Consider the following 25,837-nt stretch of genomic DNA (forward strand, 5'->3'; position numbering starts at 1 on the left):
TGAGGCACTTGTGGAAGGGGTTGACCCTGGGGAAAGCTTTGAGAGATCTTTTGTCAATAATCAGAAACTCTAGAAGAGGTAAAAGTTCAAAACAAATAAAATGCTATTGCCTATAGCAGGTTTTTTCCTGTTGTAATTTGGTTCATTGGCCTGATTGACTAAGCTTTGAGTACTGTTTATAAATCATAGCTAGGTATGTTTCTGAAAATTGGTTACGTGAACAATGACAATTCTGAATGTTAGCAAAGTAACAAATCCATCAAGTTTGTGGAGACCCTGACACTAACATATTTTGCTACATAGGAAGCCAATTGACGGTGGTTCTATTGATTGGAGTTATTTACTCTTGTTGATATGTGGGGCTTCTTTTTGTTTTTCTTGATGCTAACTAAGGTAACGATTCAAGCCATGTTAGCCCAGTTGTATTTAAATATGAGTCTTATGATCAAGGTTTTATCCTGGGCCCAGATTCACAGGTGCACGCTGGCTTCTTCGTATTGTTCTAGTGATCCCATAGCACCATTTAGCTAACTGTTTAGCCTGAGTTTATGGCTGTTTTGGATTGTTGGTGTAGTAGAAAGCTGCTGAGTCTTACAGGTTAATCTGGCCCTCTGGCAAGTGTAAAAAGGATCTAACTGTGATAAACTGATTCCTCAAATTGTGCTATCAACTGGAGTCTTGATTCACCCCCTTCGTGAAAAGTGTACAGTTTGCACAGCTGACATCTGTAGGAATAGTATCACAAGGGAGTTATTCACTGTTGGAGAAAGGTAGCATTGCTATTGTAAAGGACAGCTTTAGTTTGTCTGAGGCCATGGAACCTCCTCGGTGCATTAAATTAGCATATCGCTTGGGCACTCTGAACCCTTTACCTCTCTGCCAAAACTGCTCATTTTTCTGACATTATCTGGCTCTGTGTTCCCATGATGGAGTGGGTGTTGCAGGTGAATTTGCCATTCCTCCCCATTTGCTGGTGAATTTATGGCAACTGGTGGCCTGCAACCTTGGTTTAGCTGGAGACAGTGAATTAAATGCTATGTCTCACTTAGCTATAGCACATGTTTTAAGCTGATTTATAAAACAGTTAAGCCCTATCTACGCTGGCCAGGGAAGCATGATGTCTCCATGCTACCAAGAAACATATTTACAAATGTGGTTCCAGCTAGTGTGGTTGGACAGTAATGCTGCAGACGTGGCCCATGTGCAACAGCAGAGCCTCCTGTGAAAACTGATGGGTTTTTTTTGTAACTTCTCTTTATAGTCCAGTGTTCCCGCTCAGGAAGAGAATAAGACATACTCCTTGTCTGTGTTCAGTTATATATACTGTGGTCTGATAGTAACATCAAGAGAGAGGATTAGCCCAGGTCAGCCTCCTCCATTGCTATGGCACACTCTCATTACTGTTGTTGTTTAAGTGCTGTCACCCTTCCTCCTACTTCTTTTCATTTCTTGCTTTCTGCCATACATACATAGTGAGAACAGACTGCCTGCTATCTGAGCTCCCACAGCCCCACACGCACGTTCATTCCCACAATTAAGAAAAACAATACATTTTTTCTTTAACAATTTGCTTGTTAAGTTTAGTTACACGCACCCCTTTATAAAAGAGTATTGTTAATTCTCTAAGACTGGAGTGAGCATCTGCATTGCCATGCTGAGATGTTTCTGCATCTCACAAAAGGAAATATGCCATTTCCATCCACCCTGCTTGATATACAGTTTGTGATCAGACCCCTATAATTTCTGGCAAGCCAGCTATAATAATTATCTGATTTGGAGTTTAAATAGTATATTTATGTTGTAAGTCTGTAAGGATGGTCGTAGGTGTAAACCTAATTTTATGAGTGCTAACTCCTTCACAGATTTTGACATAACCTAGCATTGCTCATACAAATCACTCATGATACAATACTATCATTTCAGAAAAAGCCACCCACAGCCAAAAATACGGGTATGCGGTATGTTTTCATGAGTCAAATTCTTATGGCACTCTTCCAGTCCTAACTGGTTTAGAAACCCTTTCTTCTTATATCATGAGTGAAATCTTGGCCCCACTGAAATCAGTGGCAAAATCCAGGGCCATTTCTTTAAGTAGTAGCAACAGAGGATTCTAGCTCAGACTATGTGTAAAACAGGACATTATTCTTTCTGTTTATGTCCTAACTCGGGTTAGATTTCTTTGGCACAACCCAAGACCTGCATAGAATTGTTGTTCACTGCACCTTATTTATTCTATTCAATACATGTTCTCTCAAGCCAGAGTTGAGAGAGTCTGCGTGGTGAAAAAAATATTGATTAAACCTTATAGGCCACCAGGACATTTCCTCACCTACATCTGTGATTCCTCGCTTTGAGAATAAATAAATATCCCATTATAACTACTACTGTTTAGGTTTCCATAATGTAATGGCTGTAAATGGTGTCATGTGAAATTAATTTGATGTACTTTAACCAGCAGAAATTTGAACATGAGTCTTTTCTCATTGAGACCACTGCTGGGAGTGTTGTTTTTGATACTTTTGTAGGAATGAGGAAGATTACACTGGCTTGATTATCCTAGGTATATCCAGACTTTGCTTTTCACTAGGAACTATTAATTCACTCTTTCACATTAGGATCTTTCCAGCTTATGAGGTAATAACTCTGTCATGGGCTTATAAACATCCAATCCTTTGGCAGTGCCTTTTAGAGAGTCCAACTAACACTCATAGGTATGCCTTTGGCTCAAGATATGGCTACTACTGCATTAAGAGGGAGCATACTTAAATTGTTGTTATACAGAAATGTGTGTTATGCTCTCTGCGTTCTCACTGGCTGCTATAATTTACTGTGCTTTGACTGATTACTATTTTCAGAATACTCCTTTCATAGGCTTAAAACAAATATGGCTGCCTCAACTTCTAACTCCTTCCCTACATCTCTTACACCCATTCTTCAAAAAATCTTTCCCCGTTCCTCTTTGCTTTTTTAGGAAAGCTTAGGTGTGCATCTTACCCCCACTTATGGATAATTCTTTTTAAAAAATTACATTGTATTCAGTTCCTTGGGTTAGGTGGGGATAAGGTCAGAAATCAGCTTAAGGTAGACATGTGTGATGTAGTCATATAGATGGGAATTTCTGAGGGCAGTAGCTGATTAAAGAGTGGCATTTTCAGAATATACTTTCACTTTGATTGTGTAATAATACCTGTCATTCTGAGTTCTAGGGATCTGCATACTGTATCATTACTAAGAAATAAATATAGTTATATTAGTAAATGAAGCCCTCTCAGCCAATCAGAGTAGAAGGAGTAATATCTATAACAAATTCCTGTGCTAACAATGAGTGAAATATATATTTCAGTATCATTTAATATTAATTATAGATTAAATGGGGAAGGTTGTCTAAGTAAGTAGAATAAAAAGGGGTGTCCTTTTCATCCTATAACATATATGCATATGTGGTGGGTGCGTACAGAGAGAATACAGAGGAAAACAAACTGGTACACATACCATGGTGGGAAATATATTTTAGTTGTAAAGGATTTGCAATAGAAATTTTGGCAACCTTTTAGCTCTTGTATTTTCACACAGTGGATATCTTATGTGACATCTACAGCAATATAATGTAGAACAATGTAGTCACTTCAGGGATCTGGAGGATATGACCTTAGGGAAAGCTGACCGCCAATAGAAAAGTGCAAAAGTTAAACTGCTGAATCTTGGCTGTATTAAACAAAATTATGCTTATTTTAAAAGATGAAGAGGGATAGTATTTGCAAGATTTTCAGTATTTTGATGGATAGTTTTACTTGTCAATCTCTTTTCATAATATTCTGAATGTATTAGAAAGTATAAAGATCATTCCATTTTCTTTTTTTGTTTTGTTTGTTTTTTTTCCCTTCTAATTTCTAAGCATACACAATTACTTTGGATGCAATTCAGAATGCACAAATAGACAAATTCATTTCCTTAGTTTACTTTAGGGAACAAAAGACACAAACCAAATTAGGTGTTATTTAGTAAGGTCCTAATTCACCGAAGCACTTAAGCATTTGCTTAAGTCCGTTCATATACTGCAAAGCTCTTTAGACTACACATAAGTGATTTGCTGAATAGGGATGGAGTTTAGCATGTGTTCTAAGTGCTCTGTTGAACTGAGTCTTACATACAGATCAGTGCTTTTAGTTCACTGCAATCAATTTCTTCTGCCACCTCCATTTTTTTTTATAAAGGCATGCTTAACAAACCCTGGCTTGTTACATAATAATACAGTCACCATTGGAACAGTCTATTTCATTTAAGCATTTTCAAGATTTCTCTCCTCAATCAGAGCTTTCAAATACAGCCATAAATATAATTTTGATCAGTTCCACCACTGATATTCAGCCAGCTCATTTGGATTTATTTGAACTTATTAATGTGACATATGTGTGATTTTTTTAAATGGAGCCTTTCATTTGTCACTTTCTTAAAGGCATACTGCCAATTAAAAGTGTTCCATGCAGGCATAGCAGAGATGATGGGCACAAGTACCAATTTAGAAGCACAGTAGCTGTTTTAGCATGGATTAGAGTGCCACAACATCATCAAGTTTATTATATTTGACGACTATAACTTCAAATGAGAGTATAAGGTGGTTCCACAAATGGATATTACTTTTTCTGCCATCCCACGAGACTTTCAAGTTTGGTGTGATATTCATAATAGATATGCAATATGCATAATAGCTTGCAATATGACAAATCTTACATTAAGCACTTTAAATAATTTGTAAGACATAAGCTATATCTAACAATTCCTTCTTAAGTATTTTATTTTCTGCAAGGCGGTTTTTATGTGTGTTGAATAAACCAGTATATTTTCACTGTGCTATGCCAATCAACAGTATTTTTTAATGATGAAAGTACTGAAAATATATTCATAATGTTATATGTTATATCAACCTGTGCAAGCAGGTGAAAATGTAATGGCTAATTCTATAGGCTAATTCATATTAATTCAATCAAGTTGAATGTGTTGCACTACCCTGTTCCTCAGAGCCCAATGGAGTTGCAAATGATGCTGACACAGAAACAATGAAAAATGTACACTATAGAATAATTAAACGTAGAAGCTGCCCCTTGATTAAAATACTTATCCAGTGGGGAACCCCACCACCACCGCCTTCTCAAACTACCCAGTATTGCTGTTCCAGTGTGGATTTTAATTGGGCACCAATGGTGCTGGATTCTACAAACCTGAGGATAGGTATGGGGGCAATGACCCATCTCAGCATCCTCAGGCCTGGCCAGGGTCCCAACCCATTCCTCTCATCTCTCCTACTTCCTGCATATACGAGACGAGATGAGCCACACTCTGCATGAGACATGGAGACATACCATTGTGCCATAATGTTGTGCTCTGGGCCCGTGCCCAAAAAAGCCACACAGCAGACTGCCAATTTTGCAATATCGGAAAAATCCTTTCCAGACCCCAAATGAAAAGTTGGAGATCAGCCTTGCCCCAGAATCACAGGAAGACCAGAATATGTGATAAGACTGGGAAAGGGTTGCTCTGGAACAGAGATCCCAATCAGCTATCTGCCTCAACAGATGTGGATGGAGGGAAGAAGAAAGAAGGAGCACCTTCCCCCTCTCCCTTACACCTGCACACATCCATCAAGAGGGGACAGGGAGAAGGAATCAGTGGGAATACATATAGCATTTGCTCCAGCTGCTCCCGACTGACATTTCCTTCTCTGTCCTGCTGGGAGCAGTGGTGTCTCCATTGCTCTTGGCCTCATCACAGACACGCCCTAGCTAGTGAGGTGAGCATTTGTAGAATATGACCGTGCTAAATATAATTTTGTAACTTTCAGGGAACGGATTTTCTGTGTAGTAAACTGTTGTATTACCATGTAAAATGATTGTATATTTATTGTCATAGAATGACAGTAAGAGTGATTTTCAAAGAATGTGCTGCCACCAGTACAAAAACAGCATCACTTCTATGGTTTATATTGGTACTTGCATATGAGAAGTACTTGCATATGAGAAGTGCCAGACAATCAAGTTCAGGCGTTCAAGTTAAAGGTGTTAGAGTCTGCTGTTCGCTTACATGAGTCACTTTTTGGTCCCTCAGAATTGGAGATTAAAAAAAAAATACTCTGAGTCTTCTCTCTTCTGTTCTTATGAATAGCGGTCATTATTCAATTATTTGTGAGTCAGCAAAAGCATTCCACATTACAAAATTTTACCAGGTTTGAACACAGTTGTGAAGAATGCAGGTAATTGACCCAATGAATAGATTCTTAGATTTGGAAGTCAGAATGGATCATTGTGATTGTCTAATATCACTTCCTATGTAACACTGGCCGTAGGACAGTATTGATTGACATTGGGGTAAATGGAGAGCAAGAAAAATTGTATTCAGCATCATGTCAGTTCACTGGGATTAAACCCTGGTCCCAGTAGGGAATGATTTGTTCTGCTTCAATTGATTGCAAAGTTGAGTCATCTAACGCCATTCTTCACAGCCATCCTTAGGCGTGGTAATATATAGTAATTTTATAATGTGGACAAGTCCAAGGAGTTCTCAAGGTATCTCAGAAAGAGATAGAGGCTTTGAAATAAAAACATCCATAGCTTTGACTTTCTTTTGGTATCTCTAAATTCGTACTGAATTTGAATCTGATATGAATGTTTACAGCACAGATGTACATATTTACATATTCTGTAAATATTCCCCAGATCTTAGGTGGTACCCTGCTCACTAAAGCATAAATTTATTAACCGAAAAGCAGCATTTTAGATGCCACTTCAAATTTTAAAAATCAATTCCTTAAAGAGTCACGAGTATAAACATTATATTGTGAAGGAGCCAAGGCTGCTTCTGTCCTGAACACTGTCACATGAGTCAAGATGCCGTTTTCTTACCCTTAATAAAGGTGCCAATACTGAGATGAGCGTATTGTATACAGCACATCAAAATGCTTTGGTAATGTAGAGGCTTCACTGCTATCATTTATAATTTAAGTCCTTGCCACTTCTTTCCCCAACAAATAAATAAATCAAAGGCAGGAGTCTGATATCTTTATTAACATTAAATAGTATCCGATTCCACAAATAGTCACATTGAAGTCAATGGGATTAATGTAGAGTAAGGAGATATTCAGTGTGAATAACAGTATTATACTCTGACCATAAAATAAATAAAAGTGTGTTTAGGCAGCAGGCATTTTGGTTTGCATGCTCCAGATTGTTGAGATATAAATATTACCCAAAGACATACTACCCTTTAGGCATGGCAAGAAAGGACCTTAAAATTAATGGCAAGATAAATATTCACTCTTTAGTAGGACAACCAAAGACTGAGAAGTTGTAAATGTGTATAGGACCAAAGCTCTATAAACCTGTAAAAACTGTTATAATAATTTATTTTACTGCACATAATGACTATTTTACTGGAGTTAAAAAAATCATGCTTAAATACTGTTTCTTTTGGTAGTCGGTAAAATAGTCAAGAACTATTCAGGGGAAACTTTTTTGAAATACAGACTTTTATATTACCCTATTTATTTACAGCAATAAGCTGCTTCTGTAATGATTCAAATTATTAGAAACATGCTACAATGCCAACAATGTTTCCTGTTAATGTGATGTCTTGAAATTCACCTTTTACGACCGCATGTGTATGTTTGTCATTTATCCCCTTTCTCTCAGGTGCAAAGAGGGCTACCAAGGAGTCCGCTGTGACCAATTTTTGCCGAAAACCGACTCAATCTTGTCAGATCCAAGTATGTCAAATGTTTTTCTACTATCTTTATCACATGCTGGAGGCAACTCTTGCAATGAGAGATGACCCTTTGCCTATTGTTGGAAATTCTATTACAGCCCATTTCAATTGCTTTTAAAGAATGGTATCCCTTTAGTATAAGACTTATAAATCTCATTGATCGGGTAATTTTTGGTGGACAAAAGTACATAACCCTATAAGTGATTTTAAAAAGAAAAGGGGGATCTATAGCAATAAAACATTGGATCAAAGCCTCAGCTGGTTTTAAATCGCCATAGGTCCATTTATTTTGGTGGAATTGTGCCTAAATTAACCAGCTGAGGACACTAACCATTATTTTTATATCCTTTTGTTTTGTGCTACTATTAAAATGATATGATTCCAAAGGAACAAAAAGCATCAACTGAAAAGTAGTCCCTCTACAAAATGTTATATTCCTTAAAGTGCAACATTAAACATTTAACAAAAATATGGTCTCTGTATTTCTTCTAATCACTCTGGACCAGAATCTGTCCCTATGGTCACATGAAGTTGTACTTTACTTGTGGAGTAAGGCTCTACCTCCCATGTGCAAAGTGGACAGAATGTAGTTCTATATTACAATTCTTCTTGTATGTAAAAGCATCCTATGGGCACATGTTAATTTTTTTGTTTTGTTATTGATTTTCATTCTGTTTAGATAAGAATGTGTGTAAAACATCTTAGCAGAACAAAGGCACATTTCCTAAAAGGGATCCCATTTAAGAAATAGCAACAAATAATTAATTTAATTTTCTTAACTGCCTCATTTTTCTTTAAGAAAAATAAAAAAGGCAAAAAACAAAGGGTCATGTCCAATCTCTTATTACTTTCTTATACCTGGAAACAGTAATATATTTCTAGTGTGTGTGTGTTTTTTTTTTTTAATAATGCTTTTTTCTCTATATATTTGTGGTTGCTGGTTATTTTTGTTGTTTTCTTCCTTTGCTAGGTGTCGAAAAGGCTATTTGGATGACTGCTGCCAGAGATACCTGTTGCTCTGCAGTATTGTATGTCTGATGGCTCACATTATAGATTGCTTTGTTGTTGGTCTAGCTTTTCTTTTAGCCTGCCCTTTAATTGTGGTCATATAGTCCGCAATGAATAGACTGATTCTAGCTTGCTAAATTGTGTGCATTAGAGTTACCAGTTGTCAAGCAGACAGGTTCCAGGGATTTTAAAAGCAAGGAGAAGAAATATCAATCAGTAACATCAAGACAATGTGATACTTATTTGGCTAGATATTTAACTGTCAGGAGACTGTAGTCTAGTATTTCTGAGCAAGCAATGAGATATTCCAATAAAATCCAGTCAAGGCCTGATTCAAATACAGTAAATGGAAAGACTCTCATTAAGATGGAGTTAAGCCAGAAACCCTACAGAATTTATATTTTGAATGCTTCCAACGTTTCCTCTGCTCTTTAAGCATGTTTTCCTATTGGTTTTTGACATTGTGTTGATTGCTCATACTTATTTCCATTAACTTGGGAGACACTGTTATTCCGGTTGGCTTATATTAGTACTGACTACAGATAATTATGCAGCCAACAGAGCCTGTCCTGTGTTTTAAATCTCATCTGAAATCTTCTTGTCAAACTCCTTGATCATGAAGGATAATTTAATTGTGATCAACATCAGTTGTGTTTTGAAATCTATTACTGTGTTGGCTTAAAAGCAAAGGGCTAGATCCTCAGCTGATATAAATTGGCATAGCTCCACTGAAGTCAGTGAATAGCTCAAGAATCTTCTCACTCACAAAGTAAAATTGTGGTAGGTTGACCACTAGTCAAGGATTTTTTCAGACAGTCTTGGAGTTAAATATATATGTAGTCCTTATCTGCGTTCAACAGAGGCAAATGTTTTGTGTTGGGGGATGTTTACGCATACTGGTATAGTTGAGGGACGATGCATGTGACCATATCTGTGTTTGTTCTAAATATTATAAGACTGTATTATGGATTATGTTAACTCCTTGCTATTCACTGGTAGACCATGATAAAATATTATTTTAGCTAATAAGAAGTAAATTCTGTGGTTTTGCTTCTATTTCTCTTCCCTGTGGTTAGGACTAATGATCAACACAAGTTTATTATTATTAATTAGTAGCAGTAATGTTTGTTATTTATATAGCTCCAAGAGTGTGCTAAGTACTTGACATTATTTCTTAACAAGCACATCTTCTTAGCCCTTTGAAGATCTGGCACATCCCCAGCTTTGTGAAATTTTGGTTGTGTGGCTGAGCAGCTGAGTTGTCGGTTTTTGAAATATAAGCATTGATTTTGAAAAGGCTTCTATCCCTAGTTGTGAGGTTTTGTATCATCACCAACGCTGATCAGATCAGGACTGAGGATCCAATCCTGATTGACTTCAGTGAGACTACACTGGGTTGGAAGCACAATACTCGGTAGTCAGTATGACCATGATTGGGCCCTATGATTGCTCTTTCTATGACCACTAAAAATAGGTATGTTACTGGAAGCCTATAAGAAAGGTCGAAATAACATGACACTAATTCTTCCTTTGCCTCTGATAGCCCAGATTAGCATTTTCAGAACATAGTGGTTACCCTATTTGTCATTAAATAATAAGAAGAAACAAGGATGGAACAAAAATCCTTAGACTGTAAATGTCTGCCCACTAACAGAATAGCAATGAAGTTGCCTTAAAATCTTTGAAGATCTATTTCCATTTTAGGAGACTCGAAGCTTTGTTCTGATGATTTTTTAAAACAAAGAACAAACCCCACTTGCGCTGTGTTTTCAGTGGCCTGGATGAGAGTGGGTGTGAATGCCATTCCCTCCCTTTACTCTCAGGCCTGTCCAGTCACTGGAAGTCAGAACCTAAGCCTGCTCCCTTCTCCCATGCTAGAGATAGCAGAGATGAAAGGAAGAGATTTACAAGCTGTGCAAATCAACCCCTCCCCTGCCAAAATCATGCATTGCTGGACTCATTCAGGACCAATAGCTGAGTGTCACCCTGGGTTACAGGATCTCACAATGGATCTTTTCTAACTCTCCAACCATAATGGAACCTGCCAAAATTGTCACAATTGTAATTTCCAAGCTCATATCCAGGCCTCAGTTATGCTAGCTGGAAAGTGGTGATGGTGGAGGGGAGAGCCCACACAGCAGTATGGCAATTTTTAAAAATAAATCCTTTCCAGACCTGAAAACTCACAATCAGCCTAGCCCCCAGCATCATCACAGATACAGCAAGTTAGATTGAGAGTGGGGAAAATAGTACTGAAGCAAAGAACCTAGGCAGCAAACTATATCAATCTCCTCACACTCCACCACCACCAAACAGAGCCAATCATGTAATAACTATACAAATACAACAGTCCAGAAACATGGAGAAGGTAATTTTACTTATTATGAATAGTCTAAATGCTCAGTTCTAATGTGACTAATGTAAGGTGGTAACTGTGTTACATTTCAATTCAAATAGTTAACACAATTAGTAATTTAAAAGTCTATTTTTAAACAACAAAATACAATAGTGAGATACATTATCACAGCAAATTCAAGTCATAAAAGAAAATGCCATACAATAGGTTTGATAAAATTACACAAAATAAACCAAATTCTGACCTGCCATATGTTCCTGTTTAGGAGGGGAAAGGAGGAAGACACAACTAAATGGAGTGAATATTCAGAAACATAGTCCAGTGGAAATTGTCTATTCCAGGTAGTGGGCAAAACTTATGTCAGTGTTTTGTGATTCCTTGTATTCAGGACTGCAAAAGGTTTCAACCTCAGAAAAAAAATAGGTGTGTTAATGTATTCGGTAGCTGATTGCATGGAATAAAGACTTAAGACTTCATAACACAATGTATTTCAGCTACAACCTGAGATAGGATGGTTCAAGGTACGTCCCTGTTGTCTTGCTCTCAGCCCGAAACTCCCACCATGGCAGGTTTATCAGTAGGGAGAGAAGGCAGGTGAAAGTAGTGTTGATTGGAATTAATTAATAATTTGACCTGCTCAAGAACATTGTTGGGTTATAAATTAACTGTAACTACTCAGGAAAGTTGTACCACTACCCCCAGACACCTACGCTTCCACATAAAGCCAGAAAGTTTGGAGCTTTCTGTTAGTAACTTCACAAAAGACTGGGTCTTCACAACAGCACAGGGAGCTCTGTTTGCTGAAATAGTGAGCCCACAATAGAATAAGCACATCAAGATAAAGTTGCTGAACCAGACACCCATTCTTTGATATTAGACCAGGAAGCTAGAGGCCAAGTTGTTGGCATTCACAACATTTTCTAAGTTTTGTGAAATTCGGTGTTTTGGTTTGATTTTCTTTCTTTCTTTCTTTTTTTTTTTTAAATTCGCTCATGGACTCCTGCTTTCTTATTCAATGTGGCCACCATCTTCCACTACCAATAGTGGAACTGAAACCTCAGATTGCCATTTTCCTGCAGCTTGTGCAAGTGATAATGAGGTTGCCACAAGAAAAGATAGCTGTTATCTCCTGTTATTTCCAGTGTGATTGAAACCAAGCTTCCCCCTGAGCTCTATGGCTAAAATCTGGATAGGAAACTATGAAAATGAATATGGGATGCAGAAAGTGGCAGTGAGTGTGTAGAAGTATGTTTGGAGCAGGAGTGAAACTAAGACAATTCCAGGGCTATATGGGGAGCAGATTGGAGAATGTAAGTAGGAGACTGGGAGAGGAAAGTGAAGGGATGTATGGGGAATGTAAGATGTGGGACAGGAAACTGGGAGGGTGAGAGTACAAGGTAAATATAGGGGAAGAGGAGCGGAGAGAGATGGGTATCAGAATTCCATGCTGGCACCTAGTTCTGAAATGGGCTGAACAAAACCTTGGACAAAATCTTCTGTTTGAGATCTGCACCCAGAGGTGAATTTTGTAGCTTGGGGCCATCTCTGAAGGGAAGAGTTTTAATCCCTTCTGCAGTAATTATATTATAGAAAAAATGCCATCTGTTTATAGGATCAGAGCCTTACTTTACACAAAATGAGCCCTCAGAACAGCTGCATGCAATGTTTATCTGGAGTTAGTCATTTTCTTTGGTCAAATCAATGTCATTTTCAAGACTAATGCCACCCCATATATAAGATCATAAAATAAAAGTCTCAGTGGTCACTGAGGTGAAATGGTCTAACCATAAAAAATGTGTGATCAAACGTTTGTGTCCCAGAGGCCAGTAGAAGCAGAAGTAGGAGCTGCACTGACCCAAAATGATCAGGTGGAGTCTTTGAAATGACAGGACAAGATTAGATTTGTTGATGTGGGGCAAGTGGGCCTGACATTTCTGCTAGCAATAAGTTGTAGGGTTATATAAACAGAGTGCCCCTGAGGTACATGACAGACATCACAAATCAGCCTAGAAAAGCAGTGAGAGGGCCCTAGGGGCAAGCTGTGTGTATTAAAAAAGAAATCCTGCTTGGGTATGTGAAAAAAAAAAAGTAGAATCACTTTACAAATTTTCCTGAATTTGACAACAGGCAGGAAAAGGCACATTACATGGAAGTGCACATACAGCGTTGGGTTGCCATTCTCTGCATAGACTTAGGAGTACTATCCCCTGTTCTCATCATCTGGTTCCATGTAAAACTCCATCTAAAGATAGTGTTCTCCTTTTTCCTCCATTTTTAAAGGTACTGAAGCACAAGATGAGGAGAAAGTTGTGCATATTTTTTTGTTTTTTAGGGAGGAGGTGGAAAGAGAGGAAATCTGAAAGGAGAGTGGAGGAATACCTTTTTTTGCTCTTCATTTATTCTTCATGATAAAATTCCCATGATGTATGTAGTTATAGACAAGGGCCCATATGTTAAAGGTATTTAGGCATTCCTGTGCTTAGTGTCACAATGCCTAACTGACTTTTTAACCTAAATCTCATTTTCAAAAGGGATTTAGGCACTTTGGTGTCTAAATTCCATCAACAGACCACAGCAATGCCTACACACTTATAAAAATCTGGGTCAAGGTGTTTCAAAGAGGGGCTGGCCTGGAACTTTGCAGTTTCACCTTCCTTGTAGGAAGGGAGACTCTTTTTAGACAGGAACTCAATGGACTTTATTCTGCAAAACAGGAGCTTTGTTGAAGAGGTTGAATTGTAAGGCTCCAGAACTCTATTAATACAAGAACAAGCCTTTAAACCGATGATGTGCCTGCAGTGTGTTGAAGCACTACAACCTGGTTATGACAAAACATACTGAGAAACCAAGGCCCAAGAGAGGCAGGGAAAATCATAAATATGCTGCCTTCTCAGGAGAGGAGAAAGGAATCCATCATCAGTAGTCTTTCAGCTAGGGTAGCCAAATTGCTTCTCAGTAGCTTTAAGTGAAACTAAAATACAAAGAGACTACAATTGGACCTTATCGTTTTACATTTTTGGAGGTAAGCTAATTTTGACAGTAACAGGGGCTCTAATAACACCTGGCTCTTTTATAGCACTGAAGGCAGCATAGCTGACAGTGCATGAATAAGCGTCATTTAGTGATTTTTCTGTCAGCACCATCAAGCAAAAAACAAGGTTATGGTGATGTGCACTAACTAAAGTACAGGGGTAAAAACTTTTAAATTACTAACATGCTTCTCAAGTCTCAAAGTGAAAAACCTAATGAGAGAACAGTTTCCAAATACTAGAGTATTAAGATCAAGCCTCTTTTATTATTTTTGTGTAAAACTGCAGAACTTTTCTCCCATTTTCATCATCAAGTTCCCAAACCATAGATGGAGAGTTAGACTGTCTGGCTTCATCTTTGTGCCAAATATTTCCTTTGGCTTTGAATCACAGGGGTTTACATCTGCTCTTCATTTTGAGTTTCAGGTTTGAACAAACCTAAGGCTCAGCTGAGAAACACCTGAAACTATAATTCATGCCAGGTTCACATGAAAGGATAGAAAATGTCAGAAAATCTTTCAATAGATCTGGCACAAGTTTTAGATTTGTAGCAAATGTTTTGCACAATGTAGGGTGACCAGAGGTCCTGATTTTATATGGACAGTCCCGATATTCGGGGCTCTGTCTTATATAGGCACCTATTACCTCCAACCCCCGTCCCGATTTTCACACTTGCTATCTGGTCACCTTAGCACAGTGAAGCTGCATGGAATATGTATGGGACTGGATAAAAGTATTGATTGAATCAAGCATGTTGGATTTTATCTAAAAGTTCTTATGCATCACAGGTTAAATTGTACATTCAGGCATATCCCTTAGTCAAGAGTTGTACCAACCTGAGGAAACACAAGCGGGCAGAATGGCTCTTGGAGCATCTAGGTGTAGAGAGAGTGTGCACCTGCTACAACACCTGTTTGTGAAGTTCAGCTTACGCCCCCACCATGTAGCTGGTCATTTTGGCTGTCGATGTATGGGAGATGCCATGCTCCTCTTCACCCCTGCACCTCTGAGGGACTAGGGAAGGAGCTGTCTGTAGATGGCAGGTTGCAATTTTTCAGGTCCTTATACAAGCCATGGACATAAAGAGGAAGCTACCTTAAGCTCGTCCCCACATTTTGCATCTACAAGACCTAGGCAGAATCTAAATTAATTGACTAATGTAACCAAAATGTGTGACTATAACAAAGAATTCATTTAGAAAAGCCAGCAATAAGGCAAAAGGCTTTTCTATAATTCTCTCTCTTTCCTTCAAAAGTCCCCATTGTGATGATGATGGTGGTTTTGAATTACATGTTCAGTGATCAGCCTCAAGAAAGTCAATGGAGCAAAATGAAATTCTTCCATAGCCACAGGAGCACATTACAGTGCGTTTAAATAGTTACTCTGTTGATCCAAGGAGACTGAAGGACCCAGTCCAGACTGAAACCGGTAGAGCTACCACCAGCTCACACCGAGTTGCAATTTGACTTGACGTGTTTTAAAAACTTTGAAAGGATTTTTTCTCCCCCTTTTTCCATCACCACCTCTATCCTGGAAGCCTGGACAGTGTGAAGCTTGGTACTCCAAGAGTTGTTTTGTATTTTCTTTTCACTTTGAGAGAGTCATATATAAGTAAAAGGAGATATTTGTCCAGTTCTCCCTCTTCCCCCACAGCACAGGCATTCTGTCGAACGTGCTGCTAATGAAGACTGGATGTCACTAGAAGACCGTGGTGACAGAAGACTTGGGGGTGGGAAGATACTTTTGGGGAGCAGAGAGAAATCTGCTTCTCCAGCTTTTCTTTTTAAAATCGACTATGCAAGAGAGAGGCCAGCCTGAACAAGGACAACAGTGGCAGTAAGGAGCTTTGAGACCTTTAGTTCTATATAAATCCCTGTGAGCAAGCAGAATGGAGAAATCAAACTGTACAAATTCCAACCAGCAAGTGAAGAGAAACTTTAATCAATAAATCTTATAAGCCACAGACAATGGAAGGCAGGAGGGGGGAAGTTTGGCATTTGTAAAGGGATTTGGGATTTGCATCTAGATAAAGAATCTCTGGAACTTTATATTTCTTTCCTTGTTGTGTATCTTTATTTAAAGGAACGTTTCCTGTGATGGCAGGAGACATGGTTACTGCTTATTATACAATGATCAGAACAGATGGCTGTGAATAAATAGATGGTGCAATATTACATAAGGAAGCCAGTTGGGAAACTCTTACTCACACTGGTGAGCATTTACTCCCACGAGTACTCCTGTGATTTCAGTGTGCTCAAAAAGGTGGTTCAGTACAGTGTTCTGGTAAATAGAAAGACCTTTAGAAGTACTGAGGTTTTGTAACACTGCTTTTCCTCCAGGAAGTTTTGATAAACAAATTCATGATTTATCTAATTCTATTTTTGTCCACGCCAAGTCTTCCATTTCTGAGAGAGAGTGTGACTTTAAATCATAGCTGGAAACATAACTTCTGTGAAATTTGGGAACCAGTTATTGTGGTGTAGCGGTCCCTTCTGGTACTGTAACATCCGATCATACAGGAACATATAACAGGGTATCTTACTATCAATGTCACTCTCCTGGTCACTTCCACTGTTTCTAGTAAACTCTTCTCTGATTCTGCTTGGCTAGACAAAGTGAAATTGTTTCTGTAACTTGTCAGATCACATTTACAGGCCTCAAAACAGGAGAATTCAGCTCTGCGGCAGCCATAATTCTTGATGCTCAGGGAAACCGATGAGCAAATGGGTCAGCTGAAGATGGTATTTTGGGATAATGCAAAAAGCACATTGTCCAAAGTGATTAAGCTGAAGAGTGTTATCCACATTTGTTACAACAGCTTCAGTCTTAATCTAAAGATTAGCCACTCAGCTGCCTGAATAATGCTGCCATTTTGCTTTATTTCTATGATCTATACTAGCAGTTCCCAATCTTTTCTAAGATGCGGACCCCTTTTAAACCTCCAAACATTTTGCGTTCCCCCATATGCTGCTAGTTATAAAATAAATTACAGTAGTAGGTTTTTAGAAAAATATAAAATGATTTTTATTTGAAATTGTACATTTCCTTTGTGAGGATGTTATTTTTTTTCCGTGAACCCCCTGGTGGACCACCAGGGGTCCGCAGACCACAGATGGGAAGCACTGATCTATACATGTGTTTCAGATAGTGAAGGATTCAGTATTGGCTGAGATGGCATTGATTTCACAAAGCTGTTGTGATGTTACAGCATCTTAGCCACTGAAAGCATGACTACGTGGAAGAAAACCTAGAAGTCTCTCTTATTTCTGATACCGGATATTGGAATGCAGCCCCACTGAATTTAGACATCAAACAGAATATGTTGTCTTCTTTTGATTCCAGTTACTTGCTAAAAGCTATGCCAGTACTAACCCAATAAAGTCTAGTGACCCAGTAGTCAGTTGTTAATGAATAGGTGCTAGATCTGTACAGTAGGGGTAGTCTCTTACCCTTCTGGACTGGTGGCAGATTTAGGGTCTTGTTTTGGTTTTAGGTTGTATTTGACGATACTGACAAGGAATCAGTGACAAATCTGGATCTGCAAATTCATCTGCAGTACTTAGAACAGTCACTGGGTGCAGTCTTTTAGAAAAATCCAAGAAAGAAATTCAGAGAAGAAACTTTGGTGATAGTGCTTGACCTTTTGGAGCATACAGTTAGCTGCAATAAAAATGATGATATTGATAGAACTATTCTGTGTACTGAGTCACTGCTCTGCCTTCACAGACATTGCATTAAAATGGCTCAGGGAAAACCAGCATGTTCCACTTTCTTGTCATGTGCTTTCATAATGAGCCTCAGTATTGAGCACAGGGAGGGACTGTTTTCATTTTCTCAGGAAGCATCAATTTACAATCACTGTCTGGCACCTTGTGCAATTATGTTGGGATAACAATGGCCAACAGACAGCCATTAATGACTGAAATTTTAGTCGATCTTTCTGGAAATTTCAAGAAATCCTTTAGCCACCTGGCAAGAAAAAGCCAAATTAACTGACATTTTGATTCACAGTGACAGCGTTGTGCAGGAAGGATGGTGATAACTATGTCATCCATGAATGAATACAAACCTCTGGATGATTATGACAAGGCTTGTGGTACTAGCATAGAGAGTGCCACGTGGATGATGAAACTCTCTGATATTTCACAAACAGGTAAAGTGATAATACTACTCCTGGAAGTAGCCTATAAGGAGGTATAAAAATTACTGATCCTTGAAAGTCAACCTAGAAAATTCTCTCAGCCTATTCTGGCCATGCTAGTACTGTTTCCACTATAGTCTTGCTCTGTTGCCACAGGCTTGATCTTGCTCCAGCTGGTTTCAGCGGTGAAACACAGGCCCAAGCACCATGTGTCTTTGGAATCAGTAGTTCACTTCACAGATGGCACATTGGCCATTTGGAATCACTTTAATCCGATCTGTGTTGAGCTATATAATATAATGTATGTTCTGTGGGGAAATGCCTGATGTTCCTTGGAAGATAAGTGTCAGTTCTGCTAATGAATGGTAGGTAGCATAGCAGACTTGGACTAAAATAGAAATAGCACTGAGGAGAAGAGGAATTCCTTATACTTTGCTTTGATCTTGTCAAAGCTATACAGCATCCACTTTTACCAGGAAAACTAGCATCAAGCACTGTAAACTTCTTCCATCAGTATTTTGCACACAATCAGAGAAGAGTTTAATAAGAAGGATAAGGTTAGAAGTCAAGCAGAGGGAAACATTTTATGGGATGCAACACTGATTAGTTGCTAGACTGAAGTCTTGGGACTCAGGAAATCAAACCTTGTGGAAATCCTGATCCCACTGAAATCAATGGAGTTTTGACTTCAGTTAAGTCAGGATTTTCATGGGCCACATTTGTAAAAATATTTAGACACCTATTGAGAAGCACTAGATATCTATTACCAATTGATTTCAAAGAGTATTACGTGCCTAGATGCTTTTGAAAATCCATTAAGGCACCTAAATAACTTTTAAAATCTGGTCCTATATACCTTTGTTTTCCCATCTATAAACCTAGAATGTTAATGCCTCTGTACTTCAGATAGGTACTTTGAGGCTTAATTCATCAATGTCCGTAGCACCTTGATATCTTCAGATGGAAATTGCTGTAGGAGTGTAAAGGTATAATTAATAATTATTTATCATTATTGAGCGTGTTTGTTCAATTTGACCAGCAAATAAAAATCTAGGAGCCAGGGAACAAATTCTCCATTCTTTCAATCGTTGCTTATTCATTCTATTGTTTAGAATCTACACCACTTAGATCTCTGTTGACACCACCACCAGCTCCAAAAGGGATCACCACAACCATTTGCTATTGTCAGTTGATGAAATTGAGGCAAGTGATACATTGCATGGACAACTTTCTCCTTCCCTAGAAACAACACCCCAGAAGCAACAGAGAGCTAACACTCCATGTACTGGTATGTTTTCTGAAACAATAACAACATGGAAAAGAAGACAAAGCATCTGTTATTACACCAGATCCTGAGCCTGCAGAAGTCAATAGCAAAGAGTCTATTTACTTCAGTGGTGGAGGATCAGATCCATTATGAGAATAACTAAGAGAGACTCTGTGAATGATTTCTGGTGTCATTGATTAAAATTAAATTCTCACTGGAGGAAATTAGTATTGCTGCTCTTCATTTGCAGTTGTAGATAGTTACTTAACAGAACTGTAGACTGACATGAAGGATAATTCTTTGGCCAATGGGAATTTGAAGAAAAGCATTTAGTCAACAGTTTTTAGTTATGGCCATTTCTTATCTTGGGTGGCCCACCTTTATGTATTCAGTGCCAAAAATCCTATATTGATTTGCTGAATTTAATTACGTTGTGGGAAAAGTGGACATAAAGATAAGCACATGCTTACATACCTCATTGAATCAGGACCTAAGAAAGGCTTATTCATGAAAGAAATTGATTCTGGCTAAGACTACATTGTAATGCTTCGGATATTTTCCAGATATTTTTCATTCTGAGTTTATTTTTAGCAAGACTGATGATCAGGCCTTCTAACCAGCCAGCTTCCTGAGAAGCCTTAGATGTTAGCATTTCTCTAAATGAAACTGTAGTGAGTCAGCTATAAAAATGATTTGGACTCTGATATCGACACCACTGCAAGCAGTGCAGTATTCCCTAATCCAAGTCTTTAGAAAAGAAGATTCTGAAAGTTTTAGTGGCATTGACCTTTCCCTATAAAAACACTTCAGCTACTTAAAGTTACCTAAATGGAATGTTTGGAAATGGGGAGTGTATGTGGATATGAAGCCTGTAGGGTTATGCATTGTATTTATCTGTTTTTGTATGGAATGTTATTAAGGTGCCTTTGATTGCTTTTTCATCTAACAAATTAGGAGTAGAAAACTAAAGTAAATTAGAGTGGTTGAACTTCTTTCTTTACTGCTACTTAGAAATCAAATAATATTGGCCAAAGCATTCATTGCACTGATTGGGGCAATGCTCAAGCATTCAAAGACTGGTAATAAATACCCCACTGCAGTGGTGACAGTTGTATCATTATATATCACTGTTTGTTTCTGAACCATGCTAGTATCCACATCAATCCATCTGGTATGCAGATGTGACACATTATCAGACTGTCCCACTCAGTCACCAGAGCTGTGTATTTTGAATGACTAAAAGATAGGTTTCTCGACTCCAGGTGCTATGGATCACCCTTAATAAGTTTATTAAATTTATTTACTTACTTGGTAAAAAGGGCAGACATCTGTTTTCCATTTACATTTTCAAAGCACTTTAATAAGACAATCCTCAGAGGTTTATGTAGATTAATTGGATATTTGCCTATTTAAATATGTAAAGGAGGAAAACTATGGAAAAAAGGTAGTAGGTATGGTCAAGTCAAAATAGTCAGAGGAGAAACAGACTAGTCGGAGAGAAATGCATAAATACATAAAGATGTTTTTTCAGGATAGACTTGGGCCAGATTCCATTATCACAGATTATTTTTACAGCGGATTGAAAAAATGGAAAAAAAAATCATTAAAACTTTTTCATTTAAATGTTTGCTAAAATAACTGGTGCCAAACATTTACATGACATATTTCACCTAAACATTTTTATTTTGTTTTTCCTGCCTTTTCTGACCCTTTTCTGATTTTGCCCCAATAAAAGAAAAAAAAATGGGGGAGTGGAATGGGGCAAAGACAGAGGTAATTGGAAAAGGAAAAACTGAAAACTTAACACTTCCTTTTTCTAAAAAAATAAACATTTTGGAAAAGGAAAATTTCTTGTAAAATTTTTATTTTTTGAATAAAGGTCATGGGGGGGGGGGGGATGTTTGAAATTTTTCAACCAAGTCTAGTCACCTTGCATTGCCAGAGAAATGCAAAGTGACTTTAAAGTTGGCCTAATAGGATCCTCATAATGGAAAATACTATTTTGTTCATGTAGAAAGTTTTCTTCTTATCCCCAAGGAATTACTGGTTGGTTTACACACTGCAGAATGAGATTTTAGAACCCCTCTAACCTTATCTATATATTTTCTAAAAGTAACTATGGATATTCTCAATATCCATATAAATACCTGATCTTTTCTGAATCCTACTAAGCTCTTGTGTTCAATAATATCCTGTGGCAATGAGTTTAATAGATTAATTGTGTTTTGTAAATATATATTTTCTTTCAATTGTATTGAAATTCTCCTTGTTTTCTTTAAATTATGAAAAGGTTAATAGGATTACCCAGTTTACTTTCTCCAAACCATTCATCATTTTTATAAACCTCTATCATGTCTCATTGGTCTCTTCTTAAAACTAAATGGTCTGTCTTTTCAACCTATTAAAATTCTTTCCAAGCCTTCAGTTGCATTTGTTACTCATCTCCAAAACCCTTTAATTTCCACTTTATCTTCTCTTGATAGAGGGCAACCCAGAAACAAACACACTAGGTCAGATGAGGGCATACCATTTTTTTACACAGTGGCATAACATTTTCATTATTATGTTCTATCCCCATGTGTGTATTCTAACATTTTGCATGCCTTTTCAACAGCCGCGCTGCATATTGAACTGAGGTTTTCATTGATCTGTCTACAGTGATGCCTAGGTCTTTTTTTTTTTTCCTGGGTGGTTACAATTAATTTAGAACTCAGCTTTGTGCATGAATAGTTCAAATTTTCTAAACAGAGTATCTCCATAGAGTCAAGCAATTAGCAAATAGAAACAGCGATGATAACACTTGTAATTTATTTATGATTCAGATTGTGAATAGGATTCTTTCATCACATCATCCACTAGAAACATCATAAAAAAGAGAAATTGAACAAATATATAACTAAAAAATTGTAGATTGCCATTAGGCATGTTCTTAATTGTTGGTTTGTGGTTGTTCATTGTTCATTGTTTATGGGGGTACATTGCTGTCTGCATTGCAGCTGGAGCTGTCAGGGAACTCCGACTTCACCCAAACAGGAGGGGGATAAAGTAATGGGAGGTGAACACAGTTCCTCCTTTTCCTCTGGTAAAAGCAGAGGGAGAGCTCCCCCTATTCTCCCTGCATTCAGTAAGCAGCACTCCTCTACAGCTTCTCCTTCTCTTTGGGGTAGAGAGTTCCCTCTCCTATTTCATCTATGGCAATGGTAGTTCCACCACCCTTTGAGATGATGGGTTATTCTGCTTGTTCCTTGGTCAGCCAGCTGTGCTGGCCAGTGTGAAGGAGGGCCAGAGCCATGGTACAGTCTTCTGCCTGCTTCTCCTTACCTATTTTTAGGCAGCTAGTCAGGAGTAAGAACTACACACTCCCTAAGAAGATAATTGCCAGCCTCAGCACAAGTGGCAGGAAGTTTCTTGCACCATGCTCCATTTGTACATCTGGTCAAAATCTGGCATTTCAGTGTGTCTCCTTTAAAGGTTACCTACAAAGCTTTGGAAAATTCTCTCCACTTAAACAGTACGTGCTGGAAGCCCCCAATAACCACCTTACAGTGGGGGTAGTGATGAAGGCTGGGAGGCCACTGAGTAGCCAGGGAAAGGATGAGTCAACAGCCAACCAGCTTCCTAGCTAAGGAGCAAGAATCATAGAATCATAGAATATTAGAGTTGGAAGGGACCTCAGGAGATCATCTAGTCCAATCCCCCTGCTCAAAGCAGGACTTAACCTCAGCTAAATCATCCCAGCCAGGGCTTTTTCAAGCCGGAGTTTAAAAACCTCTAAAGATGGAGATTCCACCACCTTCCTAGGTAACCCATTCCAGTACTTTACCACCCTCCTAGTGAAATATTTTTTCCTAATATCCAACCTAGACCCCCCCACTGCAACTGGAGACCATTGCTCCTTGTTCTGTCATCTACTACCATTGAGAACAGCCTAGCTTCATCCTCCCTGGAATCTTCTTTCATGCAGTTAAAGGCTGCAATCAAATCCCCCTCCGTCCCCGTTCTTCTCTTTTGCAGACTAAACAAACTTAGTTCCCTCAGCCTCTCCTCATAAGTCTTATGCTCCAGCCCCCTAATCATTTTTGTTGCCCTCCGTTGGACTCTCTTCAACGTGTCCACATCCTTTTTGTAACGAGGGGCCCAAAACTGGACACAATACTCCAAATGCAGCCTCACCAATGCTGAATAGAAGGGAATAATCACTTCCCTCGATCTGTTGGCAATGCTCCTACTAATGCAGACCAATATGTTATTAGCCTTCTTGGCCACCAGGGCACACTGCTGACTCATATCCAGCTTCTTATCCACTGTAACACCCAGGTCCTTTTCTGCAGAACTATTGCCCGTCGGTCCCCAGTCTGTAGCTGTGCATGGGATTCTTCCATCCTAAGTGGAGGATTCTGCACTTGTGCTTGTTGAACCTCATCAGATTTCTTTTGGCCCAATCCTCCAATTTGTCTAGGTCACTCTGTATCCTATCCCTACCTTCCAGGGTATCTACTACTCCCCCTAGCTTAGTGTCATCTGCAAACTTGCTGAGGGTGCAATCTACCCCATTCTCCAGATCGTTAATTAAGACGTTGAACAAAACCGGCCCGAGGTCCGACCCCTGGGGCACTCTGCTTGTGACTGGCTGGAGCCCTTGATCACTACCTGTTGAGCCCGATGATCTAGCCAGATCTCTATCCATTTTGTAGTCCATTCATCCAACCCATACTTCAATCACAGTAATAAAGGGCAACTAAGATCATTTTAAGAACTCAACTGGAACAGCAAAGATTTGACTGTCTGGCTAGAAAAACTCAGCAAAAGCCCAAGAGCCAAATTGTCCTCCCAGTTACACCAGCACATTCCCATTGACCTCAGTGGGACTGCACTGGAGTAAGTGAACGTCAAGTTTGGACCTAAGGCTCGAACCAAAATGGGGAGAGTTAAGGAAGTCCAGTCTCACTTGTCCCTTGTCAAAGGCTGGGTAATTTTTCAGATATTTTTAAGTCTTGTGTTTGTAGGAAGAGTTAAAAGTCTTCAGACAAACTAGGAAGATGCAGGGCTGGAAGTTCTTTTGTCCTGCTCTTTATGCAGTCACTTCCACTAGTCCAATGTGGGGGTGTAGCAGTGCTGCCTACCCAATATGGCTTCAGGCTAGTTACTGCTGGCTTCCCTCATTCAGGTTCAATATCCAACCTTCTTGGGAAGGACTCAGTGCCACGTCCAAGTCTCCTTCCAGGCACAGTTTTACTCTTCATACATAAAACTTAGGCAAAAAACACATACCCACACACAAAAATGCAGTTCCTCTGCTCAGGTTGGGCTGCAGATCCCAGAGGCTTTTTCCCCTTGCCTCTCTTAGTGCTAAAATGAGGACATATCTTTCCCTGAAATACATCTGCTTTAGGGACTACTGCAGCAACTTTAACTGAACTCTCTCAGTCCTTTTTAGGGAACAGCTGACCCCTTCGCAGCTGAAGAGGGCTAACTGGCCCTTGTTCTCCTGGTCCTTAAAGGAGCTGGCCATCCTATACAGAGTGCAGTGCACTACTAAATCTGAATGATAGCATTTTATACCCACTCTGCTCTGATGTACATGACTACACAAGGCACATGACAAAGGTGGAGATTCAGACACACAATAAGTATTGCTTTGTTATCAAACCTTAAGTCAGCTGCCCGAGCAGGAGAGGCAAAATGCTCTCCAAATTTCACACAAAATCCTACGAGCATCTCACTGCATCAGAGCTAGAACATTTTACAAGTCAGTGCACCTCCAACGTAAGCTTTACCCTTCATTTTAAGCCCATTTGCTGCTACAAATTTGCTTATTAAGGGAATTTATGTTATTAGACTGCTTTCTTCACATGAGACTTATGTCAGATGTTCATTCAGTTCATCTGACTAACTTTTGTTCATTAAGTAAATCCTGGAATAAGTGCATAATACAATTTTAATATAATAAGCGCTCTTTACTATTATGAATACACAGTATTTTAGGTTCACTATATACATTGCTCCAGCTTTCTAGGATGATGATAATCTTACTGAAAACATTAGCTATCAACAGTTTTATGAAAATTGATTGCCTCATTGATGTAATTAGTTGTTTGTAAAGGGAGACAAAAAAGTTCTAAGCCTCCTTAAGGCATTTTCAGACTTTATATGCTCCAGGTGTTTATAATGACGGAAATGTACATATGACAGAAATCAACCATGTTCAAAATGCCTCTCCAGTAGCCATTTACAAAATATTTCTCCATGCATCCAGAAGATCACAAGTGAGTTCCTGGCCT

The 25,837-nt window shown here is 38.7% G+C and overlaps 1 protein-coding gene across 1 annotated transcript in view; it reads left to right on the plus strand.

The window, feature by feature from the left end:
* The window catches only part of NRG3 (neuregulin 3), a 752,789-nt gene that overhangs the window by 551,371 nt on the left and 175,581 nt on the right, over nt 1-25,837 (plus strand). Inside the window, 1 exon segment of the mRNA XM_067552466.1 lies at nt 7,683-7,756. Coding sequence (XP_067408567.1) covers nt 7,683-7,756 — 74 coding nt within the window.

This window comes from Emydura macquarii, unplaced genomic scaffold, assembly GCF_026122565.2.
Source record: "Emydura macquarii macquarii isolate MOO-44397 ecotype Brisbane River unplaced genomic scaffold, CSIRO-AGI_Emac_v2 contig_1390, whole genome shotgun sequence".
Taxonomy (NCBI): Eukaryota; Metazoa; Chordata; order Testudines; family Chelidae; genus Emydura; species Emydura macquarii.